At 45.3% G+C, this 26,838-nt stretch overlaps 1 protein-coding gene across 1 annotated transcript; it reads right to left on the reverse strand.

Moving 5' to 3' along the window:
- Nucleotides 1–5,777: 5,777 nt before the first annotated feature.
- MZT2B (mitotic spindle organizing protein 2B) lies at nucleotides 5,778–26,838 on the reverse strand. Its single transcript, XM_040415994.1, has 4 exons — nucleotides 26,614–26,838; nucleotides 20,027–20,175; nucleotides 6,993–7,240; nucleotides 5,778–6,950 (listed from the first exon to the last, which is right to left on the reverse strand). The coding sequence occupies exons 1-3, from the start codon at nucleotides 26,775–26,777 to the stop codon at nucleotides 7,083–7,085; spliced, it is 471 nt and encodes a 156-aa protein (XP_040271928.1). The 5' UTR covers nucleotides 26,778–26,838; the 3' UTR covers nucleotides 5,778–6,950; nucleotides 6,993–7,082.

Here is a 26,838-nt window from a genome sequence, read left to right on the forward strand (position 1 = left end):
CTCATTGTGGTGCCCTGTGGAAAAGACCAGCAAAAACCAAGGAGAGTGACGAGATTACCATATAGCAGCTCTAGTTTAGCCTCTGGGTCTTGCGTCTGGAATGACTGGGATAATGGGATTCCACATAATAAATGACTATACCGAGAATTAGCTATTTTTAGCTGCATTTGAGACACTAAGATTTCAAATAGTTCCAGAAGTTTTTTAAAGGGGTTGTCGCACGTCAGCAAATGGCATTTATTATGTAGAGAAAGTTAATACAAGGCACTTACTAATGTATTGTGAATGTCCATATTGATTCCTTTGCTGGCTGGATTCATTTTTCCATCACATTATACACTGCTCGTTTCTAACGGTTACGGCCATCGTTGCAGCGCAGATATGAGATGTCCAGGAAGGGAGCTACTGCGCATGCACTTTTTCCTATAGTGTGCAAGCACGGCCACCGCTCCTGGATTGCAGGGTGGTCATAACCCCTGTATAGTGTAATGGAAAAATGAAGCCAGCCAGCAAAGGAGGCAATATGGACAATCACAATACATTAGTAAGAGACTTACTACGAACTTTCTCTACATGATAAATGCCATTTGCTGAAATGAGACAACCCCTTTAAGCATGGGGCTACATCGCAGCATAGTGGAATTCAATGGAATCGCAATGAGACTCATGGGTTAATGTGAATAGGACTCTACGTCACAAGAATCCAACCCTTTCTTGTGACTGTATTGTTGCAGTAAACCACGAGTCGCAACCAAACTACTTTAACTATGCTGCTGCAATGTACCATAGTGAAAGAGCCAAGTAGCCTAAGGCCTCATACACACGACCGTGGTGTGTTTTGCGGTCCGCAAATCGCGGAGCCGCAAAACACGAATAGCGTCCGTGCGCGTTCCGGAACAGCACGGACAGCCTTTAATAAAAATGCCTATTCTTGTCCGCAAAGCGCGGACAAGAATAGGACATGTTATATATTTTTTAGCGGGGCCACGGAACGGAGCAACGGATGAGGACAGCACACGGAGTGCGTGGCGTGGGTCAGACTCTTCCCCCTCCAATCAGCTGTCTGACGAGCCCTCTGGTGAATGGACAAAGTGGCAATACCCAGCACAGCCGCTACGACTATGGCATGCTGAGTGTATGAAGCCCTGTAAACAATGAAGATGCCACAGTGCTCACCAGGAGTGCCATGGTCTCTTCAAACGGCTGATTGGTTAGGGTCTAGGCACCCCAACAATCTATGGATAGCCGCTCCTAAGGAAAGGTCATCAGTATTAAAATACTGGAGAACCCCCTTAAGATGAAAGCAGGTAAAGGCAGCAGGTTTGATTTAGGTTTCTCCCTTAAAGGGGTTGACATACCGCCATTTTCACCCAGGCAGCCCCTCTGATATGATCTTTGGACCATTTCATGCTCCGATGCTCTCCTTTGCCCTGCGCTGAATCGCGCAGGACAAAGGCTTTTTTAGGAGATCTGGTGACGTACCGGGCCCTCCATAGGGACTGCTTGGCAGAAGCTTCTGCCCAGCAGCGAGCCCAGTGACGCAACCGTCACTATTGGGCGGACTTTAACAATGCCCTAGCCTGTAAAACGGCTAGGACAGCACTAAAGCCCATCCATCAGAGCCGGTGACGTCACATGCAACACTGCTAGGTGGAAGCCTCTGCCTAGTAGTTTTAAAAACGATACAGCGCAGGGCAAGGGAGAGCATCAGAGCATGAAAAGCGGCCTGGGTGAAACTGGGAATAAGGCCTCCTGCACACGACCGTAGGTGTCCCGTGGCTGTTTTGTGGCCCCGCAATACACGGGCACCGTTCCGTATGCGGACCTATTCACTTTAATGGGTCCGCAAATCCGAAGATGCGGATGGAAGCACGGAACGGAACCCTACGGAGTCCTTCTGTGGGGTTTCGTCCCGTACTTCCGTTCCCCAAAAAAAAGATAGAACCTGTTTTGCAGCACAGCCACAGGGCGCACACGTTTGTGTGCAGGAGGCCTAAGTCTGGGTTGAGAGCTGAACCCCTTTAAATAAATAGGATTTTGTTGACTATAAAGAAAATTTCAAAGGTTTCCATAGTGAGTGAACTGACTTGCAGAGACTTCAAACCTTTCGGCCGTCCCAAAATTGGTGGGAAAATGTCCCAGGACTGCAAATAAATGAAGCATTTGAGATCACGTTATTTGTAAAAAAAAAAAAAAAAAAAAACTGTTTACCTTTACGGCCTTGTGTCCCAAAACATATTCTACATTTTTCCAACTAGCACCTGACTCTTGAATATTTTTGTAATTGCATGTAATTAAAATTTTGTATAGCCACTGAGTTATTCAATAAAATGGATCTGTATAGCGCCCCCTGCTGTTTGTTCTTTTCCTTATTTTTTGACCGTCTCATTATGTTGGTTAAACGTGCCCAGTTTAAATCTTCAACTGCCACCAGCCATACGATCTGTTAGAAGCTGTGGCAGTTACAGGGAGAAAGCTGCAGCAGAAAGGACACATCCCCTGAGCTGCTAGGCTGGAGAGAATCTAGCAGAGCAAATGGATCAGTGAATGTGAGGTGAGGTACAGGGCTGGTTCTAGCTTTGTGAGAAAGGTATTGTCATGTACTATAAGATGTCTGAATTTTTTACATCAATCAGGGCATAAGGTGTTACTGAGAATGCAATGTACATGGTATATAAACAGTCCCATCAATTATATTTGGGAAACATATATTATATTATAATTATCTGACGCTTTAAGTACAGAAAAAAACCCTGAAAACAAGAAATGTATAAGACAGCCGGTATCCCATCCATAACACTAATATCCCGCACAAGTCATCCTGTAATATAACTCGGAGTATCAGTACAATTATTATACAGCTGCCAGTAACATTTCAGATATTTACAATGACACCATTTTACCACCAATAAATACACCAGATTTCCAAGACATATACATCTAATATAGTTTTACATGCTATACAGTAAGGCTTTGTCATTGCACAATGTAACTACTGAGGTTTACTTATAAGGCTTTGGCTAAAAGCTACCCACGGCAGACATCAGGATCACCTATTACATCAGCCACTACAACGCATTCAATCCTATGTATGAGCTCCACTATGTATCCAGCTTACGATTTCCGCCACCAACGCCTTTCCATTAATAGCAGCATGGCCTTTATGCCGTAGTACCTCCAAATAAAACCACAGACCCTTACCTTCTATAATACAGGTCTACGATATACTTTACTACACTGTGGGAGGCTTATCAATTCCTTTGCGCCAGAATTGTGGCTGAAAAAAAGTTGGAAATGTTGTCCCACCGCTTACTCCACTCCTGACAAGTAGGTGGAAAAGTGGTAGAGGTCAGCCATGTTAATTAGGCTACATTCACACAACCATATGCATTTTGCGGTCTGCAAAAAATACGGATGACGTCCGTGTTGCATCTCTTTCGTTTGCGGATACATTGTAACAATGCCTATAGGACATGTTCTATCTTTTTTGCGGGGCTACGGAATGGACATACTGATGCAGACAGCACACGTTGTGCTGTCCGCATTTTTTGCGGACCCATTGAAATGAATGGGTACACATCCTATCCGCAAAAAAATAAAATAAAAATGGAATGGACACAATATACGTTCGTGTGCATGAGGCCTTAGGTGTGCACCAGATTTAAAGTTGTAAAAAAAAGCGCAATGTTACTCCACTAAAGAGGGATGCCATAAAAAATGGAGTAATATCTCTAGCCATTGTGCAGCATTTGATACATTTGGCGCACATTAGTCCACCCTATGGCCAGACTCAGACGAGCAAGTTCAATGCTAGAAACTCGCTGCGTGTGTAAGCACGATTTCCCGTTCTGACCTCTGCTCCTCTGACAGGATCTCAAGGCGTTATAATTATAATGCTGTGTGTCCCTGCCAGACCTGTATCTACTGAATTATACTGAGGGCATTATGTCAGAACAATTCAGTAGACTTAAGGTCTGGCAGGGACACACAGGATTATAATTATAACGCCTTGAGATCCTGTCAGAGGAGCAGATGGCAGAACAGGAAATCACGCTCACACACGCAGCAAGTTTCTAGGATTAAACTTGCTCGTCTGTGTGTCTTTTTGCTTTCTCTTCCTTAGGCTGCATTCACACGTCCGTGGTGTGTTGCGGACCCGCAAATTGCGGGTGCGCAACACACCAGCCCGGCACACCCATAGAAATGGATATTCTTGTCCGCAAGCTGTGGACAAGAATAGGACATGCTCTATCTTTTTGCGGAGCTGCGGACCCAAAGTTCAGGGCCGCGCACCGCAAATGCGGACAGCACACTGTGTGCTGTCCGCATCCATTCCGTCCCCATAGAGAATGAATGGGTCCGCGCCCGTTCCGCAAAATTGCGGAACGGATGCGGACCCATTTTGCGGACGTGTAAATGGAGCCCTTATAGGAAAAAAAAAAAGCATATGCTAATAAATGTTCAGTCTCCATGCGAGTACCATATTGCAGCACAGTCCATCTTCCCTACTTCCAACTTATTTTTAAAGGTTTCAAGCGCTCCCTCCTTGAAGGTGAAGGGACATGACAGTATAAAAAATAAAAATATATATAATAATAATAATAATAAGAATAATATTATTATTAATAATAATAAAAAAAATACAACCCTCTTTGCAACCCGATCATTCTATTTTCTTTCTCCCTGCAGTGCAATCGAAGTTTGGCAAAAGGGGAGGGTCTTACGTAGATATGTGGCGGGCTTGGAGGCAGCTGTTTGCATCAAGAGACAAGGTAAGCAACACCCCTCTGCTTTCAAAAAAATAACATGGACATGACGGCCTTCCCAGTTTTGAGCTTGCAGAAAAACTAGCAAGAAAAGACATATAAGGGGGTCATTTATTAGATCTACACCAATTTTTGGCAAATACCCGGTATATGTCGCAGATTTGGTCGCAAAGGTAATTTGCAGCCGAATCTGTGACTTTTCCTTGGTCTAAAAAAAAAGGCCCGTCTCATTTATCATTTTCTATGCCTGTTTTAGATGTAGAAAGTGATCTAAATCTACTCCAGCAAGAGAGCTGGTATAGATTTAGGCCGGCGGTGGATGCACCTAAGTGATATAGTGGCCGCTGCCTCTACATAACTTAGGCACATCATGCGCCAGCGGTATTAATAAATGACCCCAAAAACATCGAAATTATTAATTTCTCGGTGCAATCCCCATTAGACCTGTATCAGGAGTGTTGGCGAATTAGCAGTCTAACACCAGTGACATAATGATGTGACTGACGTGACTTCTGGGAAGAAGACTATATTCACTAAATTTGATTTACATAGTATAGTGCATGAAGCACAGTATATGGTGTAAAATGACAGCACCGCTACCCAGCACCTGGTGCAGTGAAATGTAACACTATAGAATGGCCAGGATGCAGTCAACCTAAGTACCAACTTTACAAATGGTACTGAGGTCACCTGAAGCCACACACTAAGGGTCCATTCACACATCCGTGTGAGTCTTGCGGATCCACAAAACACGGACACTGGCAATGTGTGTTCCGTATTTTGCGGACCGCACATTGCCGGCACTTAATAGAAAATGCCTAATCTTGTCAGCAATTGCGGACAAGAATAGGACATGTTCTATTTTTTTCGGGAACGGAACTGCAGACCCGGAAGTGTGGATCCGCAATTCCGGATCCGGGCAGCACATAGTGCGGCCCCATAGAAATGAATGGGTCAGCATTCCAGACGTGTGAATGGAGCCTTTACGTCAGTGGCACATCACATCAGGTAATATTTCAGGAGAAGGAAAGTCTGAAAACCTTGTGACGTGGGTGGCACACACACGTGGTGACAGTGGTAAAAAGTGCGGCTGCAATGAAGCCAAAGTTGTCACAGGCACATAGCAATGCTTCAGGAGAAAAAAGGTGGAGAGATGTCACAGTCTCATTTTCTGTCATTCATATGCCCCAGTTCCAAGGCATATGGAGGTAATGTAAGGGCCCTTATACTTGCATGGGTGCTGTATTCCGGCTCTGTCCAACTGAGAACTTGTAGAGCGTTATTATACGGCCGTAAGCACGTCAAGCAAGCAGATCTTAAAGGGCAAAGTCTGGCTGCCGCACGGGTGATCTTGCTGCAACCAAGTACTACATGGCTGCCTATTTATCTGAATAGGTGGAGTGTAAGACCCCAGTCTCATCTCCCAATGACAGCTGATTTCCAGAGGTTTAAACATCTGAACTAGCAGCGACCAGCTTATTAGGTGGCTTTACTATGGACAATGAAAGCTATAACACAACGGGAAGGCACAGGAACAGTACATAACAAGACATCCGGGAAAACCTGAGGTACAAGAACCTATCAGTAACACTTGGCGTTACTCACTCAGATCATGCAGCCAATATCTCATCCCTTACACGGAGTGATAATCAGGCCAATCATTGGGGATGAGTTTGTACAAACACTCACTCCTGATAATAGGCCGGTGTAAAAAGGTGCTGACGATAACCCAATATACAGGCAAATGTCCATTCATCAGAAGATCGCGACTTTCGGCCAGCAATTGTTTCTGTGCATCAATCTAGTGGAATTACAAAAATATCTAAATCCCCAATGAGATACCTTGAAGATCGGTTTGGGAAGGATCGTCCTATAGGACCACTCCTACTTACCAGGAGGTTGTAAATGAAAAGGTATCTTCTATTCACAAGTGACTAATGCTGGATCTACACTGCCTGACCTGGCAGGCAATTATCGGGAAGAGGCCGGTCCTTCCTAATACCTCTCTGCTCCTCAGTGGAGGTAAAGAGCTGCATTTACATGCAGTGATCACCTCCACTGTATGGGGTTAGTAATGGCTACTGCAATCGCTCTTCCTCAAACAAATTATTTCTGGGCAGCAGATCGTTGTTCACACAGGACAATCTGATGCCCAGAAACAATGATGCGCTGCACAAAAGATCACGACCTGAGGAATGGGTGTTTTGCTTGTTCACTGGACGATTGGCAGCACATTAACAGGGGCCGATTATCGGGATTGAGTGTTTGTTGCAGCGTTTGTTTCCAACAATCAGCCCGACAACTGGGCCGTATTCACTATGTGCTGCTTCCTCCACTGCTTTTCCCTGAGCTGCTGCTCTTCTGCATACGGCTAGCACTAGACTGGCGGGGCACTCGCTGACTTGACCCTTCACGACCGGTCCGCTCAGGTAGGCCTTGACTCGAGCTTGCAGGAGGGTTCAATTTATTTCTTCCTGTAGAACGAAAAAAGGAGGCGTTAATAATAAAATATTATGTGCAAGGTACTCATTAGGAATTGTTAATGTTCCTTCAAAAGCACAAAACGAGAGTAATAAACTTTCTCAGTTCTCCACGCAGAACATAAAGTATTTCCAGTGCATTCGTTAAAGCAAAGAATTTCTTGGGATCAGAAGAGAAATCCACAAAGCCCGTCACAATCTGGAATCTGTGTCTGGTGGTGATAAATGCAGAGGTGTATTTCATAAAATAATAGAAGACCATATACCCACCACCTAATCCAGCCTTTCCACTCCAATCTGCAGCAGTGACGTTACCATACACAGCATATGACCGCTGCAGCCAATCACTGGCCTTAGCGGTCTCGTGCTGTATCGGGTATGTCACCTCTGCAGCCTGGAAACAGAGACCAGAGGGGAGAACCAGAGTGTTGGCGCTGGAAACGGTGATGACTGCACCATTTACTATTATTTTAGCACATTTCGGGGCTTTAGGGAGATTTTCAAATAAGTTAGACAACCCTTTTAAAGAACCACTAGCCATGTTTTAGTTTTTTAGGATGTTTGTCATGTGGGATACTTGCAGTACTTTTTTTCTGTCTAAAATAACAGATTTCTAACGGAAATGGCTCAAACGGATGTAACAGGATTCGTTTTTTTTTTTTTACAGGATACTTTTTTTTTCTCCAGTTCTTCTAAAGGATCAGAAGAACGGAAAATGAAATGGAGAGGTGACCTCGCTCTAAGTGCGCTGAGCTATTATCGCAGTGAATGGAGAGAGGCATGCATACACGGCCAGGTCTACATTCACTGCGGTGCACAACAGGTTCCAGTTCTTATGACAGGAGCGGGCACCAGAGCTGGGATCCTGTGGACATGCCATAAATATCCAAATGTCTAAAGCAGGGATGCTCAACCTGCGGCCCTCCAGCTGTTGTAAAACTACAACTCCCACCATGCCCTGCTGTAGGCTGATAGCTGTAAGCTGTTCGGGAATGCTGGGAGTTGTAGTTTTGCAACAGCTGGAGGGCCACAGGTTGAGCATGCCTGGTCTAAAGGATTCATTTGTTAGTTACAGATGTGCCAAAAACCAATTATGTGCAGCTCTTTCATTCCTTTTTGTATTTTTTCCAACAATAAATATTTTTTCGGTAAAATCATGGCATCTGCCCAGCATCTCTGGGGTTAAACAGCCGAGTTGTGGGGTCAATAAACAGCCTATTCAGGTGCAGAGGAGGGACTACACCAGGACGTGCTCATCATTACTTTTAGGGAGCCGTCACATGCGGCAGATTTTGATGCAGGTAATTTGCGCTACTAAAAATCAGTTCCATTCATCTGAACTGGACTTGTAGAAATACAATACACGTGCTTCCTTCGCTTTGGGGGAGAATGGGTAATATTGGGATTATCTGCACTCAAACCTAGGCTAATAGTACAGTGGCCCTGTCCCAATAGTATGCTGCCTACGTGCACAAGGGGTGTAAAATGCTGCAAATTTGTTGGAGATGTCGCCATGTCCATTTCTGCGCAGATTCCACGTAGATAGTTTACACAGCCCGTGGATGACATTTGTTTTAAGGGGTATTCCAGGTGTTTAACACTCTGGATAGGTCATCAATATCAGATCGGCAGGGGTTCGACAACTTGCCAATCACAACGTCGTCCATTGCATAGCGGCTGTGCTTGGCACAGCAGGTCAGTCCCAGACTGATGATGTCACTTGCTTGGGAGGGGCTGCAGCTTCAGAGGAGAGGTCATCAATGTCAAAATTTTGGACAAGCCCTTTAACTCTTATCCACATGGCTGCGTGCGGATTGCAGATCGCAATCCTGAACCATATACACCCGGTGTGGACATAAACTTAAAGAGGGGCTGTCCCCTCTCCTGACAGCTCGGTTTTATTAACCACTTGCATTCTCTATGTAATAATTCTGGAGCATCTATTATAGGTCGTTCAGTTCCCATGTTATTTCTACTAGAAGTTTATGAATGAATTGCCAGCAGCTTACAGTAAAGGTACAGATGGGTGTCCCTGCACAGTCTGACACCAGCAGCACTGATTGGACAGAGTAAGACACACCCACTACTGGTAACACCCAGCAGTACCTTTACTGCAGACTGCTGGCAATGTATTTGTAAACTTCCAGCAGGAATAATAGAGGAATGGCACAACATACAGCCATAAGAATAGATGCTCCAGAATTGTTATTACATGGAGAATACAAGCAGTTACTAAAACCGATGTCAGGAAAGGTGACGGCTCCTCTCCCTACAGAGAATAGGGACAGATCATCTATTTAAGCTCTCCTCACTATCTCTATCTACTGATTGGCGCTTTAAGGGTCGGGACATTCTTACAGCTATCCTGCAGGCACAGCAAAAGAAGGAAGGTTCTCCATCTCCTGCACTAGGCTTTAGAGGAAAGGATACCCAGTTGCGCATTTCCCCTCATTTATGATTGAAACCAGTAATGCAGGGATCCCTAAAGATACAATGGCTTTGGGATACAATATTTCACCTTACAATAGTTACTTCTAGATCATCATAACCAGAAACTAGACTCAACATACGATTCCTCGGACTCAGACCATTTCAGTGGTAAAACACCTGTATTGGTTGTCTAGTAGCTCCTCTGTGATACATGTTCTGTACTGCCCCCTATCTGTGCCAGGATGAGCTGCGTCTCCATCTCATTTCTCTGGTATATGCAAGACCCTGAAGAAGCTCCTGTTCTCACCATAAAAAGTGATTTACAGCTTCCAGCAGCTATTCCTGACTGTTATATGTAAGGACTTAAGGGCCTTTTACAAGGGCCGAGAATCCCGCAGATATTCGCTTACCAGCGTTGATAGAAACACTCGTTAGCGATTATCTGGCAGTGTAAATGTGCCGCCAATTACCCGATAAACTAAGGAAATGCTCGTTGATAGGGTAATAGATCATTTATGCGGACACAAAAATTATCGTTTGCTGGCAGCAGATCGTGCTGTGTAAACAGCTTCTGCTGCCGAAAACAGCTAGTCTGTATGGGGATCAGCGATAATATTAGGGCTCATTCACACAAACGTGTGCTGCCCGTATTGCGGACCACCGTTTCGTGTGCATTCCGCATCACGGATGCGGACCCATTCACTTCAATGGGTCCGCAAATCCAGAGATGCGGAACGGTGTGGAACAGAACACTACGGAGTGCTTCCTGGGGTTCCGTTCCTCCGCACGGCAAAAAGATAGAACTTGCTCTTTTTTTGAGGAACGGACGAGTCATGGACCCCATTCAATTGAATGGGTCCGTGTTCCCCATGTGGCTGGGCCACGGTCGATGCCCGTGCATTGTGGACCGCAATTTCACACAACAAGCCCTTAGTGATCACTCCTCCCCATACTGTGGAGGAGATCGCTGCATGTAAATGCAGTAGTCTCCTCCACTGATAAGCAAGCAATTGCTCGGAAGGAACACTTTATTCGTCTTCCTTATCTGCTTATTTTTCTTAAATCTTCATTTTCTCTTCAAATTTTTAGCCTTTGGAACCTATTAACATTTTACGGATTCAAGTTACAATGGTTTCAATATACAACGGTCACTGTGGAGACCATTAATCTCGTAACCCGAGGGTCCACTGTATATTATTTAAAATGGCAACAATTCCTACAAATACACATTTTTTGTTCTAAATGGATAGAATTTGTGGAATTTCTCTTCATACTACGTTTCTCCTGCGGCTACAGAGCAGACAGGACTGTGAACATTTGGTGTAAAGGAACATTAGCAACACAAAGGCCTCAGGAAACCCCGCTCATCGAGTACACAGCCCCGCAGCAAGCAGCGCCGACCCCAGAACCAAGCACTGCCAACAGGAAAGCAAATGGGAAAGAAAACATAAGCCAGCAGTCTACTACCGCAATATACAGGATGACAATGGGTGCTCATGCATGTCTACATGATGTATGACCGCTTTCAATGTGCTGGGTATAGGACTATTTACAGCGTTCTATTATTGTATTCACATTTTGCTGAAGACACCCAGGAGAATATCCCTTGGTTTTTGCAGTTTCTTTAAAAGGGTTTTCTGGTTGTTAAATATCGATGGTCCATCCTCAGAGTATGTCATCAGTATGTAATTGCTGGGGTCCGAAATCCGGCACCCCTGCCGATCAGCCGTGGCCTCCTTGCAGTTTCTAAAGCACAGTGCTGTCCACTGGATAGCAGCTCAGGCCACATGACGTCACCGGCCAAGGGAAAGGCCTCAGCGCTCTGCCACTTAACAGCGGATCAGTTAGGGTGTCGGGAGTCCGACCGCTACCAATCACATATTGATGACCTATCCTGAGGATGGGCCATCAATATTAATCAGCTGTTCCTGAACAGGACAAGCACCGGAAATCAGCTCCATCCACTGTGTAGCGGGCAGAGCAGGTTACCGTAGTGCAGCCGTGACCAGATCCATCCACTATACAGTGAACAGAGCTGTGTAGTTCTGGCATCGTCTTTCAACGCCTGAGCTACTCCCAAACAGTAGATTGGTTAGGGGCGCGGGGTGTCTGATTAGATATTGATGGCCTATCCTGAAGAGGCCTTCGCTATTCAGATCCTGTAAGACCTCTTTAAGGACCTTAAGAGCATGTGGTGCCAAATGCAGGATGAACATGTACTGTATTTACTACTCCATAGGTTGGCATAGCTATGTCCATATCAATCTATACTATTTTACAAGTTATACCAGCATTACACATGGCCATATGTGCATGTGTCATGGCGTCCAGGATAAAAGCACTCATGTTTTTACTGGCTATAAACTGGAAACTGGGCAGAATAACAAAAAATATATATATTACAAAGTAATATTCATGACTAAACCTTTTTATTTATACTTGAAAAGAAGTTCAGACCCTTTAACCATTTAAAGGGGTTATCCAGTCATATATATCCACAGGACAGGTCATCGTTATCAGATCGACAGGGATCGGCACCCCCTCCGATCAGCTATGCTGTTATGTGGGGAGCGCATCCGGCTCCCGGCATCAGTCCCAAGCACAGTGCTGTACATTGTATAGCGGCTGTGCTTGGTATTTCACCCCAACCCCATTCCCTGCAATGGGGCTGAGCGGCAACTAAGCCATATGACCGACGTAAGGTGAGGTTACATGACCTAGGAAGATGCCATGGCGCTCACGGAGTGCCCAAACTCTAACAGCTGATCGGCGGGGGTCCCGTATGTTGGACCCCCACCGATCTGATACTGATGACCTATCCTGGGGATAGGTCATCAATATTTATTACCAGATAACCCCTTTAAAGCTACATTCACACAACCAAAATACAGACGTATTAAAGGGACCGGACATAACCCTTTCAACTCGTACGAGTGGAGCATAACAACCCGGACAATCCCTTTAAGAACAATGGTAGATTACTGGGTTATTCACATGGCAGTTTTGATGGCCAGTGATTAACAGTTGTTAAAGAATAAAACTTGTCCTATTTTGTCTGTATGCATGGACCAACAGCCCCCATACAATTGAAGAGGACTATTTTTTATCAGAAAGGCATTAGTGGAAAAAAATGTCTGTTAAAAAACTGTTTGGCCGTTTTTAACCCTTCCCCGATTGCGTCACATAAACTTACTTCGGCGGTCGGGTATTTAAAAGTGGCGCCTGCTCACGAGCGCAATGGGGCCATGGCCACTGACTGCCTGCTGTTTAAAACAGGGACTAATGTACATGATCAACGATAACGTCGATCGCACACACTTAACCTCTCAGATGTTGTGGTCCAATGTAACGACGGCATCTGGGAAGTCAAAAATCAGCGGCGCGCACTCCCGCCCGTACACCGGCTCCCCCTAGCGAGGATAGGGGAACTCAGATGGTGCATTTTAAAAGATATTGGTCGCTTCTCCTCTCTAAAAAAAAAAAAATTAATACAAATTGATCAAAAAGTCATACCAACCCTAAAAAGTACAGATCACCCCACAAAAAAAAAAAAAAAAGAGCCCTCACACAGCTCCATATACAAAAATAAAAAAGTTATGAGGTCAGAATATGGAGATGCAAAGATTTTTTTTTTTTTTTCAGTATTAAAACTCAAGAAAAACTATTGATATATGGCATCATTGTAATCATACTGACCCAGAGAATGACGGGGACAGGTCAGTTTTACTACATAGGAAATGCTGGAAAAAAACAATATTGTATTTGTAATTCCACCCAATTTGGATATTTTTCCCGCTTCCCACTAAATTGTATGCACCTGTAAGTGGTGCCATTAGAAAGCACAACTTGTCCCGCAAAAATCAAGCCCTTATACGGCTATGTGAATGGACAAATAAAGTTATGGCTTTGGGAAGGCAGGGAGTAAAAAAATTAAATGAAATCACCCGGTCCTGAAGGGTTTAACTGACTTGTTTCAGTGTCGTGTGAATGTAGCCCAAGAAGAATGGATACAATTTCAAAACCCCTCGCTCAATAACTGTCTCAGCATGCATCTCAGATCTAGAATATCAAGCAGAAAGCCATCACTCCAGCTCTCTGACACTGCCTAGTAGGGATCGACCGATATAGATTTTTTAGGGCCGATACCGATAATTTGTAAACTTTCAGGCCGATAGCCGATAATTTATACCGATATTCTGGGAATTTTCATTTTTGAGAAAAAAAAAAAATTTCTACACAAATCTGCTGAAAATTAATATGTTTATTGTTAATGTGTATTTTTTTGTTTATTGTTAATGTGTATTTTTTTTTTAGAAATCTTTTTCATTTATACTTAATATATATTTTTTTTTACTAACTTTTAGCCCCCTTAGGGACTAGAACCCTTGTCCTATTCCCCCTGATAGATCTCTATCAGGGTGAATAGGAGCTCACACTGTCCCTGCTGCTCTGTGCTTTGTGCACACAGCAGCATGGAGCTGAACATGGCAGCCAGGGCTTCAATAGCGTCCTGGCTGCCATGGTAACCGATCGGAGCCCCAGGCTTACACAGCTGGGGCTCCGATCGGAGGAGCAGGGGAGAGGGGATCCTGTGGCCACTGCCACCAATGAGTAATACTGGGTGGGGGGGGGGGGCGCACTGCACAACCAATGTTTTTACTATTGGCCGGGATTGGGATGGGTGTGGGGGGCGCACTGCGCCACCAATGATTAATACTGGGGGGCTTGGGGGGGGGCGCACTGCGCCACCAATGAAGATAAGTCTCTCAATCATTCATATACAGGAGGCGGGAGCTGGCTGCAGAATCACATAGCCGGCTCCCGACCTCTATGAGCGGTAGCTGCGATCCGCGGCACCTGAGGAGTTAACTACCGCGGATCGCAGCTATTGCTCATAGAGGTCGGGAGCCGGCTATGTGATTCTGCAGCCAGCTCCCGCCTCCTGTATATGAATGAATGAAAGGCTTATCTTCATTGGTGGCGCAGCGGCCACAGCCCCTCCCCTCCTCTTATGTTCTCTCCTCTCATTGGCGGCAGCGGCAGCACAGGGGGAGGAGACACGGCTTCCTTCTCCCCTGTGCTGCGGAGGGAACACAGAGAGCGCTGAGAGCAGCGCGTTCTGTGTTCCCAATACGTTATCGGAATATCGGCAAAATAGATGCCGATAAAGGTCAAAATCCTCAATATCGGCCGATAATATCGGCCAAACCGATAATCGGTCGATCCCTGCCTAGGACTATCCGTTAGGTGAGATATTCCACACATAAAAGAAGGGCGTCTGAAATGTGAACCTGCTGGGCAGCACTGCCAGTGCCAGGTATACTTTCTAACATGGGTCACTCTGCAGTATCCCTCATATAGCATCTAACTACAGTGCATTAGTGGTATAGGACTCTTCCATACATACTGTACCCAGCTCTACAGGCGGTAGTTTTCTGCCCTGGGTAGACCGCATGTTAATTGTATTCTGCAGCTCACATGCCATGGGTTGGAGCTTTCAAGAGCCGTGAGACAAAGGTCCAGATTTACTAATCCTGTAGACGGTGTAAGCTTAGACCTGCACCAGGGCTCAGGCTGGAGGATAAATGTGGTTCAGGGATGGGCACACCAAGTATTGATTGGCGTTTTTTTAAATAAAAGTGCAAAATGGTGCATCTTTGGCCATGCCCCTTTTCCATAGTTAGTCTGCCCCTTGCCAAGACAAACTCTAGTTGTGCCAATATTGCACCACTTTTTAGATACACTAAAATGTCAGCAGAATCCAACTCTATTTGTATGTTTATTGATGCCCCCTTACTGCCCAATGCTTACTTTTGTAATATGCAAATGAGCCTCTAGGAGCGGGGGGGGGGGGGCGTTGCTCCTGCTCCTAGAGGCTCTGCTCTCCCACCTCATTCCACGCTCTGCCGTCCTTGATTGACAGGCCAGCGTTCGTCTTCTCCTGCCGGCCCTGTGTGCTGGTTAAAGGGCACTGCGCAGGCGCAAGACTTACCCAGCACACAGGGGCCGCTGCACCCTTGACTTCAAGCTAGCTCTAAGGATAGCGTGGACGGAGATTAAAACAGTGATGGAAGAATGAAACACATGATTAGGAACACACTGGGGGCTACTGTAAGGTAATGATGTCGGTTTTATGTTTGTTTTGGAGGCGACAGGTTCCGTTTAAGTCCTCAGGCACAAGATCATAGTTTCAGTCCGCATTTATTTCAGCGAGGCCGCAAAAGATGCGGACAGGACACTGTGTGCTGTCCGTATCCGTATGTCCATTGAGCAGCCATGCAAAAAATATATAGAACTTGTCCTATTCTTGTCCGTTTGGCGGACAAGAATAGGCATTTGTAACATACTTATGGGACTTGTGGAGGGGAACATGTGGGATGCACACAGCCGGTATCCATGTTTTGTGGACAAAAAAAAACAAACAAATCCCGATATGGTTGTGTGCATGAGACCTAAAGAAGAACTCTGCAATCAATGGAATTCTAATAAAAAAAAATTTTTTTTGTCCATCCAAGCAATAAATCCGTGACATTTCTGGTTCTTTATTAAGTTGTCTAAGAGATTTCCTTAAAAGCAGGAAATGGTGTAGAATTATAAAAATCACCAGTAGTTACCCTATAAATCCGCTGCTGTTACAGCACCACCACTCCAGTGATCCTGCAGCAATAAAGTCTTGTACTTCATTAATGTGACCACTGCAGCCAATCACTGGTCTCAGCTTTGGAGCAGCAAGGATTTAACAGGTATAACATTTCTTGCTGGAAAGAAATTTTCTTAAAATCCTTTACCATCCCTCTAAAGGGCATCTATCAGCAGATTTGTACCTATGAAACTGGCTGACCTGGGGGGGGGGGGGTTGCTCCTGCTCCTAGAGGCTCTGCTCTCCCACCTCATTCCACGCTCTGCCGTCCTTGATTGACAGGGCCAGCGTTCGTCTTCTCCTGCCGGCCCTGTGTGCTGGTTAAAGGGCACTGCGCAGGCGCAAGACTTACCCAGCACACAGGGCCGGCAGGAGAAGACGAACGCTGGCCTGTCAATCAAGGACGGCAGAGTGTGGAATGAGGTGAGAGAACAGAGCCTCTAGGAGCAGGAGCAACTCCCCCCCAACCCCCCCGCTCCTTGAGGATAATTTGCATATTACAAAATTAAGAATTGGGCAGTAAGGGGGCATCAATAAAATAGAGTTGGATTCTGCTGACATTAGCACATCTCTAATATCAGACCGTTTAAGAGGGGGTAATTCTGGCGACAGAAACCCTTTAATAAATCTGGGCTAAAGTTCCTAATCGTCTTGTAGGTCATGTGAGAAATGCTTCAGTAGGAGCCCGGTCCTCTGCCAATGGACATGAATGTGTGCATGTGCTCAGTCTGACGGGAGGGGTACATACCAAGGCAAGAGCGCCAACTACAGCTGTCAGATCACAATAGGAACCATGACACTGAACACACCTGCAAGTTCTTGTTAGAAATTGAAGTTATCTGATAAGGAATAGCCGGTTCCCCTACATCTTCATCACCATTAACATTAACTTGAAGACAGCCGTTTAATTCCAAGAATGGGATAAGGAGGTCAATATGGTTCCTAGTGTGAGTGCGGACTACTGGGGATTTTTAGGAAAACCCCTGTACAGATAAGATCATGAAATCTGCGTGAATTAATTCTTAGCGCTCTCTTATCCTGCACCAGTTTTCATAAATGATCCCCAGAGTCATCCAAGTACAATATACTTATAAAGGCAACCTGCGAATGGCGCGAACAGGCAGCAAGAAAGCTGGAAGGAACCGGGGGGACCTTGAGAGAGAGGCGAACAGGCATCGACAGGGCTGTAGACCACAATCTTAGTGCCTTTCATTCTCGGTGCCCGAAGATAAGGAGAGGAAAAGGAGAGCGGAGCAGGAATTTTACTGTTCTTGACTGTGAGAAATGGAAGCTCTAATATGAAGAGACAAACATCAAGAAACACTGGTCACCCCCAGACACGTTAGACATTTCAAGTAACACAAGACAAACCTTTCTCCACTGGCTGGAGTCAAAAAACATAACATAAAAAGGCATAAAAACATCTATCTACAGAAGTGAACTAGACAGACGCATCGTGGATCCTGAGCTGGATGCACAACTATCAAGGACTCGTGTGCTGAACCGGTTTAAAGGAATTGTCCAGAAAAAGAAATCATTAAAATGGCTCAGTATGTGGGAAATAAATAAAAACTATACTCACCTCATCAATCCCCCGCTGCTCCCATTCTAAGGCTGTCTGGTTGCCCATCATTCTCCACTACCTGCTGAAGTCATGACATCCCGACACGCAGATATGTGACTGATGCAGCCAATCACATGCCACAGTGGGGACGCACTACATATGTTACAGGCCATGTTCAGCACTGCGCGGCAAAGGTGCAGGAGTACGGTCTCAACCCAACAATCCACTTAAAGGATCATTACCTTACAGTAGCCCCCAGTGTGCTCATAATCATGCGTTTCATTCCTCCATCGCTGTTTTAATCTCCGTCCACGCTATCTTCAGAGCCAGCTTCAAGTCAAGGGGGCAGCGGCCTCCGTGCTTCAAGTCAAGCTAACCCTGTCCCTTACCCGTCCTTTCTTCACTTTGAGAGACATCCTTCCGTGCGCTCCTTGTTACTGCGCGATTCCGTCTCCCGCAGTCAGCTGGCTGCAATCGTCTCACTGCGCATGCGCCGTCCATTTCCATCGTGCGCTCGGCGATTCTGGTCCTCAGAGTCAGCGTGATCACTGGCTTCAGGCGCATGATGGAAATGGCCGGCGCATGCGCAGTGAGACAATAGCAGCCGGCTGTGGGAAACGGGATCGCGCAACAACAAGGAGCGCACGCCAGGATGTGACTCAAAGTGAAGACAGGAGGGGTAAGGGACAGGGTTAGCTTGACTTTAACCACGGAGGCCGCTGCACCCTTGACTTCAAGCTAGCTCTAAGGATAGCGTGGACGGAGATTAAAACAGTGATGGAACAGCTTACTGTTGTTTAACAGCTTTTCTTTGTTTTATTTCTTTTCTGTATGTTAATGTACTCTTGTATTTTGAAGAAAATGCAATAAAAAACACTTGTTCATAAAACAGTGATGGAAGAATGAAACACATGATTAGGAACACACTGGGGGCTACTGTAAGGTAATGATGTCGGTTTTATGTTTGTTTTGGAGGCGACAGGTTCCGTTTAAGTCCTCAGGCACAAGATCATAGTTTCAGTCCGCATTTATTTCAGCGAGGCCGCAAAAGATGCGGACAGGACACTGTGTGCTGTCCGTATCCGTATGTCCATTGAGCAGCCATGCAAAAAATATATAGAACTTGTCCTATTCTTGTCCGTTTGGCGGACAAGAATAGGCATTTGTAACATACTTATGGGACTTGTGGAGGGGAACATGTGGGATGCACACAGCCGGTATCCATGTTTTGTGGACAAAAAAAAAACCCAAAACATATGGTTGTGTGCATGAGGCCTAAAGAAGAACTCTGCAATCAATGGAATTCGAATAATTATTTTTTTTGTCCAGCCAAGCAATAAATCCGTCACATTTCTGGTTCTTTATTAAGTTGTCTAAGAGATTTCCCTAAAAGCAGGAAATGGTCTAAAATTATAAAAATAAACCGTAGTTACCCAATAAATCCGCTGCTGTTACAGCACCACCACTCCAGTGATCCTGCAGCAATAAAGTCTTGTACTTCATTAATGTGACCACTGCAGCCAAATCACTGGTCTCAGCAGTGAATGGCTGCAGTGGTCAAATTAATGATGCATTCTGCAGGACCGGCAGGGACTATTGGAGCAGCAGGGATTTAACAGGTATAACATTTCTTGCTGGAAATAAATTTTCTTAGAATCCTTTACCATCCCTCTAAAGATCATCTATCACCAGATTTGTACCTATGAAACTGGTTGACCTGTTGTATGTGCGCTTGGCAGCTGAAGGCATCTGTGTTGGTCCCATATTCATATGTGCCCGCATTGCTGAGAAAAATGATGGCTTAATATATGCAAATGAACCTCTAGGAGCAACGGGGGCGTTACTGTTACACCAAGAGGCACCTTTGCTACTGCCGCACCCCCTGTGCTTTGTCTGCCCCTATAGTCTCGCTCTGCGTTTCAGTATCCGATGTGATGCAGTAAAGAAAAGAGGCTCGCCAGCAGGTCTCTTCTGTACTGTGTCTGTGCAGGATACTGAAAGGAGCGGAATCTGAAGTTCTTACTGCTGTGGACGTCGTCTTTGCTGGTAAGGGGTCCAGTTCTGTTCATAACATTATTCTATGGAAATAGCCAGTGGAGTGATCCCTCAGCTGCAAAGTCGGTAAGACAAGTGACATATTTCCTACCTCTTATATCTGCATGTGCAGTCAGTGCAGTCGTGGAAGTTGCCTCGGCAGAAGCCGGATCTGTAAGCCTGTGGCCGGCACACATGGACTTCAGCATCTGGAACACGGCTAATGGAGCCACATTCATCTTTAATAAATCCACAATTATCCTGTGAAGGTAAAGACAGGTCAGGAAAACAGAGAAAGGGCAGAGCTGCGGGCTCTCACCAGGCTGCTTACAGCCATCATATTCATCTGAGCCCCGCACCATGTGGTCGCAATGCTCTGCTACTTCATGGCACTTAATTAGCGATGAGCAAAAACCTGGTTCACCCTGCTGTGGACGAGCCCGATTCGTTCATCTGCATCACTCATATTTGTTGTTATCAATATCTCCCTATCTCCGATGAGGCTTATTCACAATGGCCGCGAGACTTCAGTCGTACTTACTCACAGTATTATATGAGGAATCCAAACCTGGATTCATTATCCGGATTCAGCCTGTAATACATGTATGCATGGTAATGGTGCATGCGCGAGACCACAGAAGTCTGGCGTCAACCGCGGTTATCTTGAAAGAGTTTCAGAGGAAACATTTTAACGCTCATAGCAAGATAGGGAGAATAACAAATACGAGCTCGTCCGCGGCAGGAGGCATCACTACACCTAGTCATAGGGTCGGCAGACATCTAAACCTGCTGGATTGCTGAATGTCCACATTTGCCACCATGAGGTGCGGGCGCAACTGGCAACAAAGCATTTCCAATCTTAAAGGGTCACCAAAATGTTTTTCTGCCAGGTAAAACCAGATCGTCACACATTATTTTTTCCAATCTGTTTCTATTTTGTGATTGTAGATTTTTTATTCTATTTTCTGAACATGATTATGGGGTCGGCCATCTTGCCTGAGCTGAGCTCTCAAAGGGGTTGTCCGCTTTTTTTACATTGATGACCTACCCTCAGAATAGCCCAAAAACGAATGTGACGGCAGCATATCCTCCATGGTTTCCTTTATTGAAGGCGGGTCCAAAAAAAGTAAAAGTGCAAAAATAGTGGCTTTTTTTGCTTGAGAAAGACTTTGGATTAGTCAAAGTTTTTTTTTGTACTTTGTACCTGTTTTGGACCCGCTTTGAATAAAGGAAACCATGGAGGATATGCTGCCGTCACACTTGTTTTTGTGCTGTTGGACTGGAGCGGCTGTTTTGGATCTGCAGCTGCTGGTCGGCATGTGCATTCCTGGTGGAGATAGTGGTGTTTAACCTCCGAATAGGTCATCAATATCAGATTGGCGGGTGTCCGGCACCCACCGTCGACATCGCAGCAGTGAGCAAGGGTAACTACAAGAAGCCTTCTCATTCACTTCTATGGGACGGCTCCTTCCTATTCAAGTGGTAAACAAAGAAGGGAGGCTGGCTCTCGCAGGAGTGCGGCCTTCTCTTAAACTATCTGATCGGTGGGGGTGCCAGACTCCCGCCAATCTGATATTCCTGACCTATCAAAATAAATAAAGCAGACAACCCCTTTAAGCCCTTAAGGACCCTGCCATTTTTCACCCCAAGGACCCTGCCATTTTTCACCCCAAGGACCCTGCCATTTTTCACCCCAAGGACCCTGCCATTTTTCACCCCAAGGACCCTGCCATTTTTCACCCTAAGGACCCTGCCATGCTAATCTGACATGTGTCACTTTATGTGGTGATAACTTTAAAAAGCTTTTACTTATCCAAGCCATTCAGAGACTGTTTTCTTGTCACATATTGTACTTCATGACAGTGGTAAATTTAAGTAAAATTATTTCATTTTTATTTATTTATTGTCGAGGGGTGGATGTTAGTTCAAAGTTTTTCTGATTAGAGTAGAGTACTCGATTAATACTGAATTGCTAAAATAATGGTTTACTACCCTTTGGCTACCGGAGGTTTTTTCGTTTTTGCATTTTCATTTTTCTTCCCTATTTTCCGTGAGCCATAACTTTTTTATATTTCCAGTCACATAGCTGTATGAGGGCTTATTTTTTGCGGGACAAGTTGTACTTTCTAATGTCACCATTAACATCACCATATTCTGACCCCGATAACTTTTTTATACTTATGTCTACCGAGCTGTTTAGGGGCTCATTTTTTGCAGGACAATTCAGAGTTTTTATTGATACCATTTTGGAGTGTGCGTGACTTTTGGATCACATTTTATTTCATTTTTTTGGGCAAGTCAAGAATCAGCCATTTTGATCCTTTTTTCCGTTACGCTATTCGCCGTATTGGATTTTTTTATATTTTATTACACTGCTCAAAAAAATAAGGGAACACAAAAATAACACATCCTAGATCTGAATTAATTAAATATCCTAGATCTGAAATACTTTGTTCTTTACATAGTTGAATGTGCTGACAACAAAATCACACAAAAATAAAAAAATGGAAATCAAATTTTTTAACCCATGGAGGTCTGGATTTGGAGTCACACTCAAAATTAAAGTGGAAAAACACACTACAGGCTGATCCAACTTTGATGTAATGTCCTTAAAACAAGTCAAAATAAGGCTCAGTAGTGTGTGTGGCCTCCACTTGCCTGTATGACCTCCCTACAACGCCTGTGCATGCTCCTGATGAGGTGGCGGACGGTCTCCTGAGAGATCTCCTCCCAGACCTGGACTAAAGCATTTGCCAACTCCTGGACAGTCTGTGGTGCAACGTGACGTCGGTGGATAGAGCGAGACATGATGTCCCAGATGTGCTCAATTGGATTCAGGTCTGGGGAACGGGCGGGCCAGTCCATAGCATCAATGCCTTCCTCTTGCAGGAACTGCTGACACACTCCAGCCACATGAGGTCTAGCATTGTCTTGCATTAGGAGGAACCCAGGGCCAACCGCACCAGCATATGGTCTCACAAGGGGTCTGAGGATCTCATCTCGGTACCTAATGGCAGTCAGGCTACCTCTGGCGAGCACATGGAGGGCTGTGCGGCCCTCCAAAGAAATGCCACCCCACACCATTACTGACCCAATGCCAAACCGGTCATGCTGGAGGATGTTGCAGGCAGCAGAACGTTCTCCACGGCGTCTCCAGACTCTGTCACGTCTGTCACATGTGCTCAGTGTGAACCTGCTTTCATCTGTGAAGAGCACAGGGCGCCAGTGGCGAATTTGCCAATCTTGGTGTTCTCTGGCAAATGCCAAACGTCCTGCACGGTGTTGGGCTGTAAGCACAACCCCCACCTGTGGAAGTCGGGCCCTCATATCACCCTCATGGAGTCTGTTTCTGACCGTTTGAGCAGACACATGCACATTTGTCGCCTGCTGGAGGTCATTTTGCAGGGCTCTGGCAGTGCTCCTCCTGTTCCTCCTTGCACAAAGGCAGAGGTAGCGGTCCTGCTGCTGGGTTGTTGCCCTCCTACGGCCTCCTCCACGTCTACTGATGTACTGGCCTGTCTCCTGGTAGCGCCTCCATGCTCTGGACACTACGCTGACAGACACAGCAAACCTTCTTGCCACAGCTCGCATTGATGTGCCATCCTGGATAAGCTGCACTACCTGAGCCACTTGTGTGGGTTGTAGACTCCGTCTTATGCTACCACTAGAGTGAAAGCACCGCCAGCATTCAAAAGTGACCAAAACATTAGCCAGGAAGCATAGGAACTGAGAAGTGGTCTGTGGTCACCACCTGCAGAACCACTCCTTTATTGGGGGTGTCTTGCTAATTGCCTATAATTTCCACCTGTTGTCTATCCCATTTGCACAACAGCATGTGAAATTGATTGTCACTCAGTGTTGCTTCCTAAGTGGACAGTTTGATTTTACAGAAGTGTGATTGACTTGGAGTTACATTGTGTTGTTTAAGTGTTCCCTTTATTTTTTTGAGCAGTGTATAATGTACATTTTCGGTCGCGGTGATACCCAGGATGTTTATATTTATTGTTATTTAGGTCTTTTTTTATTATTATATGGAAAGGTGGGTGATTTAAACTTGTATTTTTTTAATATATTTTTTATCATCATTTCAAGGCTCATAAATTACCTTATAATTGATGTCTTTTAATTTTTCATTTTGACCTATAAGGGATTTAAAAAAATGACAATTTCTTTGCATTTGGCTGATTTCTTATGTTTGCCTGCCATCTTGTGGCCAAAATAAGAAATTCTTCATAGAGACTCAGCGCATGTACTGAAATCCCGATTGGACGCACGGGGCTTCAGTACTAAGCCTCATTAGTACCGGAGGATCGGGAAGCTGTGAAGGCTCTGTACTCACCGCTTCCTGGTCCTCGGCTGTCAAGGCTGAGAAAAGCATGAGGCGCTCTGTGACCTCACGCTGTGCGCACCAGTTCACAGCACAGCCGACAGCAGGAAGAAGACAGAGCGCGGGCGGTGAGGAGCAGAAGAGGCAAGTCCTTTTATTTATTTTGTGATCTGAGGCTGGGGGCTGCTGATATATATGGCTGGGGGCCTGATCTGAGGTCTTATTAACAATGGGGGTCTAATTGGGGCTGTTCGCTGAGGTCTGATTAACATTGGGGTCTGATTGGTGGTCTGACCTGAGGTACTTTTTTTTATTTAAAGGGAACCTGTCACCAGGATTTTGTGTATAGAGCTGAGGACATGGGTTGCTAGATCGCCCCTAGCACATCCGCAATACCCAGTCCTCATAGATCTGTGTGCTTTTATTGTGTAAAAAAAAACGATTTGATACATATGCAAATTACCCTGAGATGAGTCCTGTCCCTGACTCATCTCAGGGACAGGACTCATCTCAGGTTAATTTGCAAATGTATTAAATCTTTTTTTTTACACAATAAAAGCACACAGAGCTATGGGGACTGGGTATTACGGATGTGCTAGGGGCGATCTAGCAACCCATGTCCTCAGCTCTATACACAAAATCCCGGTGACAGGTTCCCTTTAAGTTTTACACAATAAAAGCATTTTTGAAACAAAAACAAAAAATGTTTGCTCATTTTTGCGGGATGAGGTGATGTTTTGATTGGTACTATTTTTTGGGGGGGCTTACCCCTTTTTGATCACTTGGTGTTGCACTTTTTGTGATGTAAGGTGACAAAAAAATGGATTGTTTTAGCACAGTTTTTATTTTTACTACGGCGTTCAGGTGAGGGGGTGGATCATGTGATATATTTGTAGAGCCGGTGGTTACGGACGCGGCAATACCCAATATGTCTGGTTTTCTTTTTTTTCTATTTTGTGTGTTTTATTTTGTTTTTTGTTTTTTTATTTGAAACTTTTTATTATGAAAAATACTTTATTTTTACTTTTTTTTAACTTTTTATTTTTGTCCCACTCTGGGACTTTAACTTCTGGGGTCAGATCCCCTCTCAATGCATTACAATACATCCTGGGTGGATCTCACAGGCTTCCGTAGGAGGCAAGCCCTGATGCCTATGGAAGGCATCGAGTTTGTGTTCTCTGCCATCGGGTCCTCGCCACTGCAGCGCGGGGACCCGATGGGGAAGCTTTGACAGCGGCATACAAGGGGTTAACATGCTGGCACCAACATTTTCACAGATGCAGGCGTATGCAGCAGGGGCCCAACTGTCAGTGAATGCCGGGTCCGTGCCGCTGATCGGGCGGGCGCAGCTGCAACTGCCCGATCAGCCTGCCGTACATGTACGGCGCTGGTCCTTAAGGGGTTAAAGGGAATCTGTCACCCCGATTTTGGACTGTTATCTACAGCAGTGTTTCCCAACCACACTGAAGTGTGAACCCAGCCTATCCCTAATAATCGGCATCACTTTACTGCAGTTATCTGCTTATCATTACAGGGAGGATTAGATATCATCTCTATAAATAACAGCACTACTACTCATTAGTAATGAGTAGTAGTGCTGTTATTTATAGAGATGATATCTAATCCTCCCTGTAATGATAAGCAGATAACTGCAGTAAAGTGATGCCGATTATTAGGGATAGGCTGGGTTCACACTTCAGTTATTGCGAGAAGGGGTAAGGGGTGAGCGAATTGCGCATTAAAACATATGGACTGGTCGCCAGACTTCGGCCTTCCATTCTACAACTTTAAAAACCATTTTAAAACAGGAATCCGAAGTCGGCTTCAGTAGCGGCAGGTACCTCGGGGAACGAATCAAATTCGGATCTTGGATCCCAAGCGAGATTCGCTCCCCTCTAATTGTGAGCCAAAACCAGGTGCGGGTCAGAAACACAGAACCGGCGCAGACCTCGTCCCCGAGTCAGATTCACTACGCGTTTTGGCTCACAATAGCTGACGGAAATAACTGAGTGGCCAGCGTGCAAACCGCAGGATTTTTGCTATAAATTGTTAAATATGTTTAACATATTTTTAAAGAATTTTTTTGTTATTTTAAATTTTTTATGTCTCTATCTATATTTAAATATAGATAGAGACATAGAAAATTTAAAATATCAAAAAAATTCTTTAAAAATATGTTAAACATAAAAAACGTGACGTAAGCACTACGTCATTTTCTGATGACACATTCCCTATAGTGTCGCAGCAGGCAGGTCACAGTCACGTGGTGCGGTAAATCTCTCTTCCGTATATTAGGACGCTGGGCACGGTGTGAACAGAGCCTTACTTGCCGAGGTCACGTGACCCATGTAATACTAAGGCCTAGCGCTTACTTGAACACCTCCTGGTCCATGAGGATGCCGGCCGCCTGCGTCAGCTCGTACAGCTCCGCTTCCTCCGGGCTCAGCACCTTCTTCTTCTTAGCCACGTACTTCTGCACCGAGCCGCTCACCGTCATGGCCGCGTCAGGCCCGGGCGGAGGCTGAGCCGCGGCCATGGCTGGAAGCTAGCGCAGCAGCAGCAGTCAGAGCCGCTTTCCCGCTCAAGGCCGCCGTCAG

Source organism: Bufo bufo, chromosome 2 (genome assembly GCF_905171765.1).
Source record: "Bufo bufo chromosome 2, aBufBuf1.1, whole genome shotgun sequence".
Lineage (NCBI taxonomy): Eukaryota > Metazoa > Chordata > Amphibia > Anura > Bufonidae > Bufo > Bufo bufo.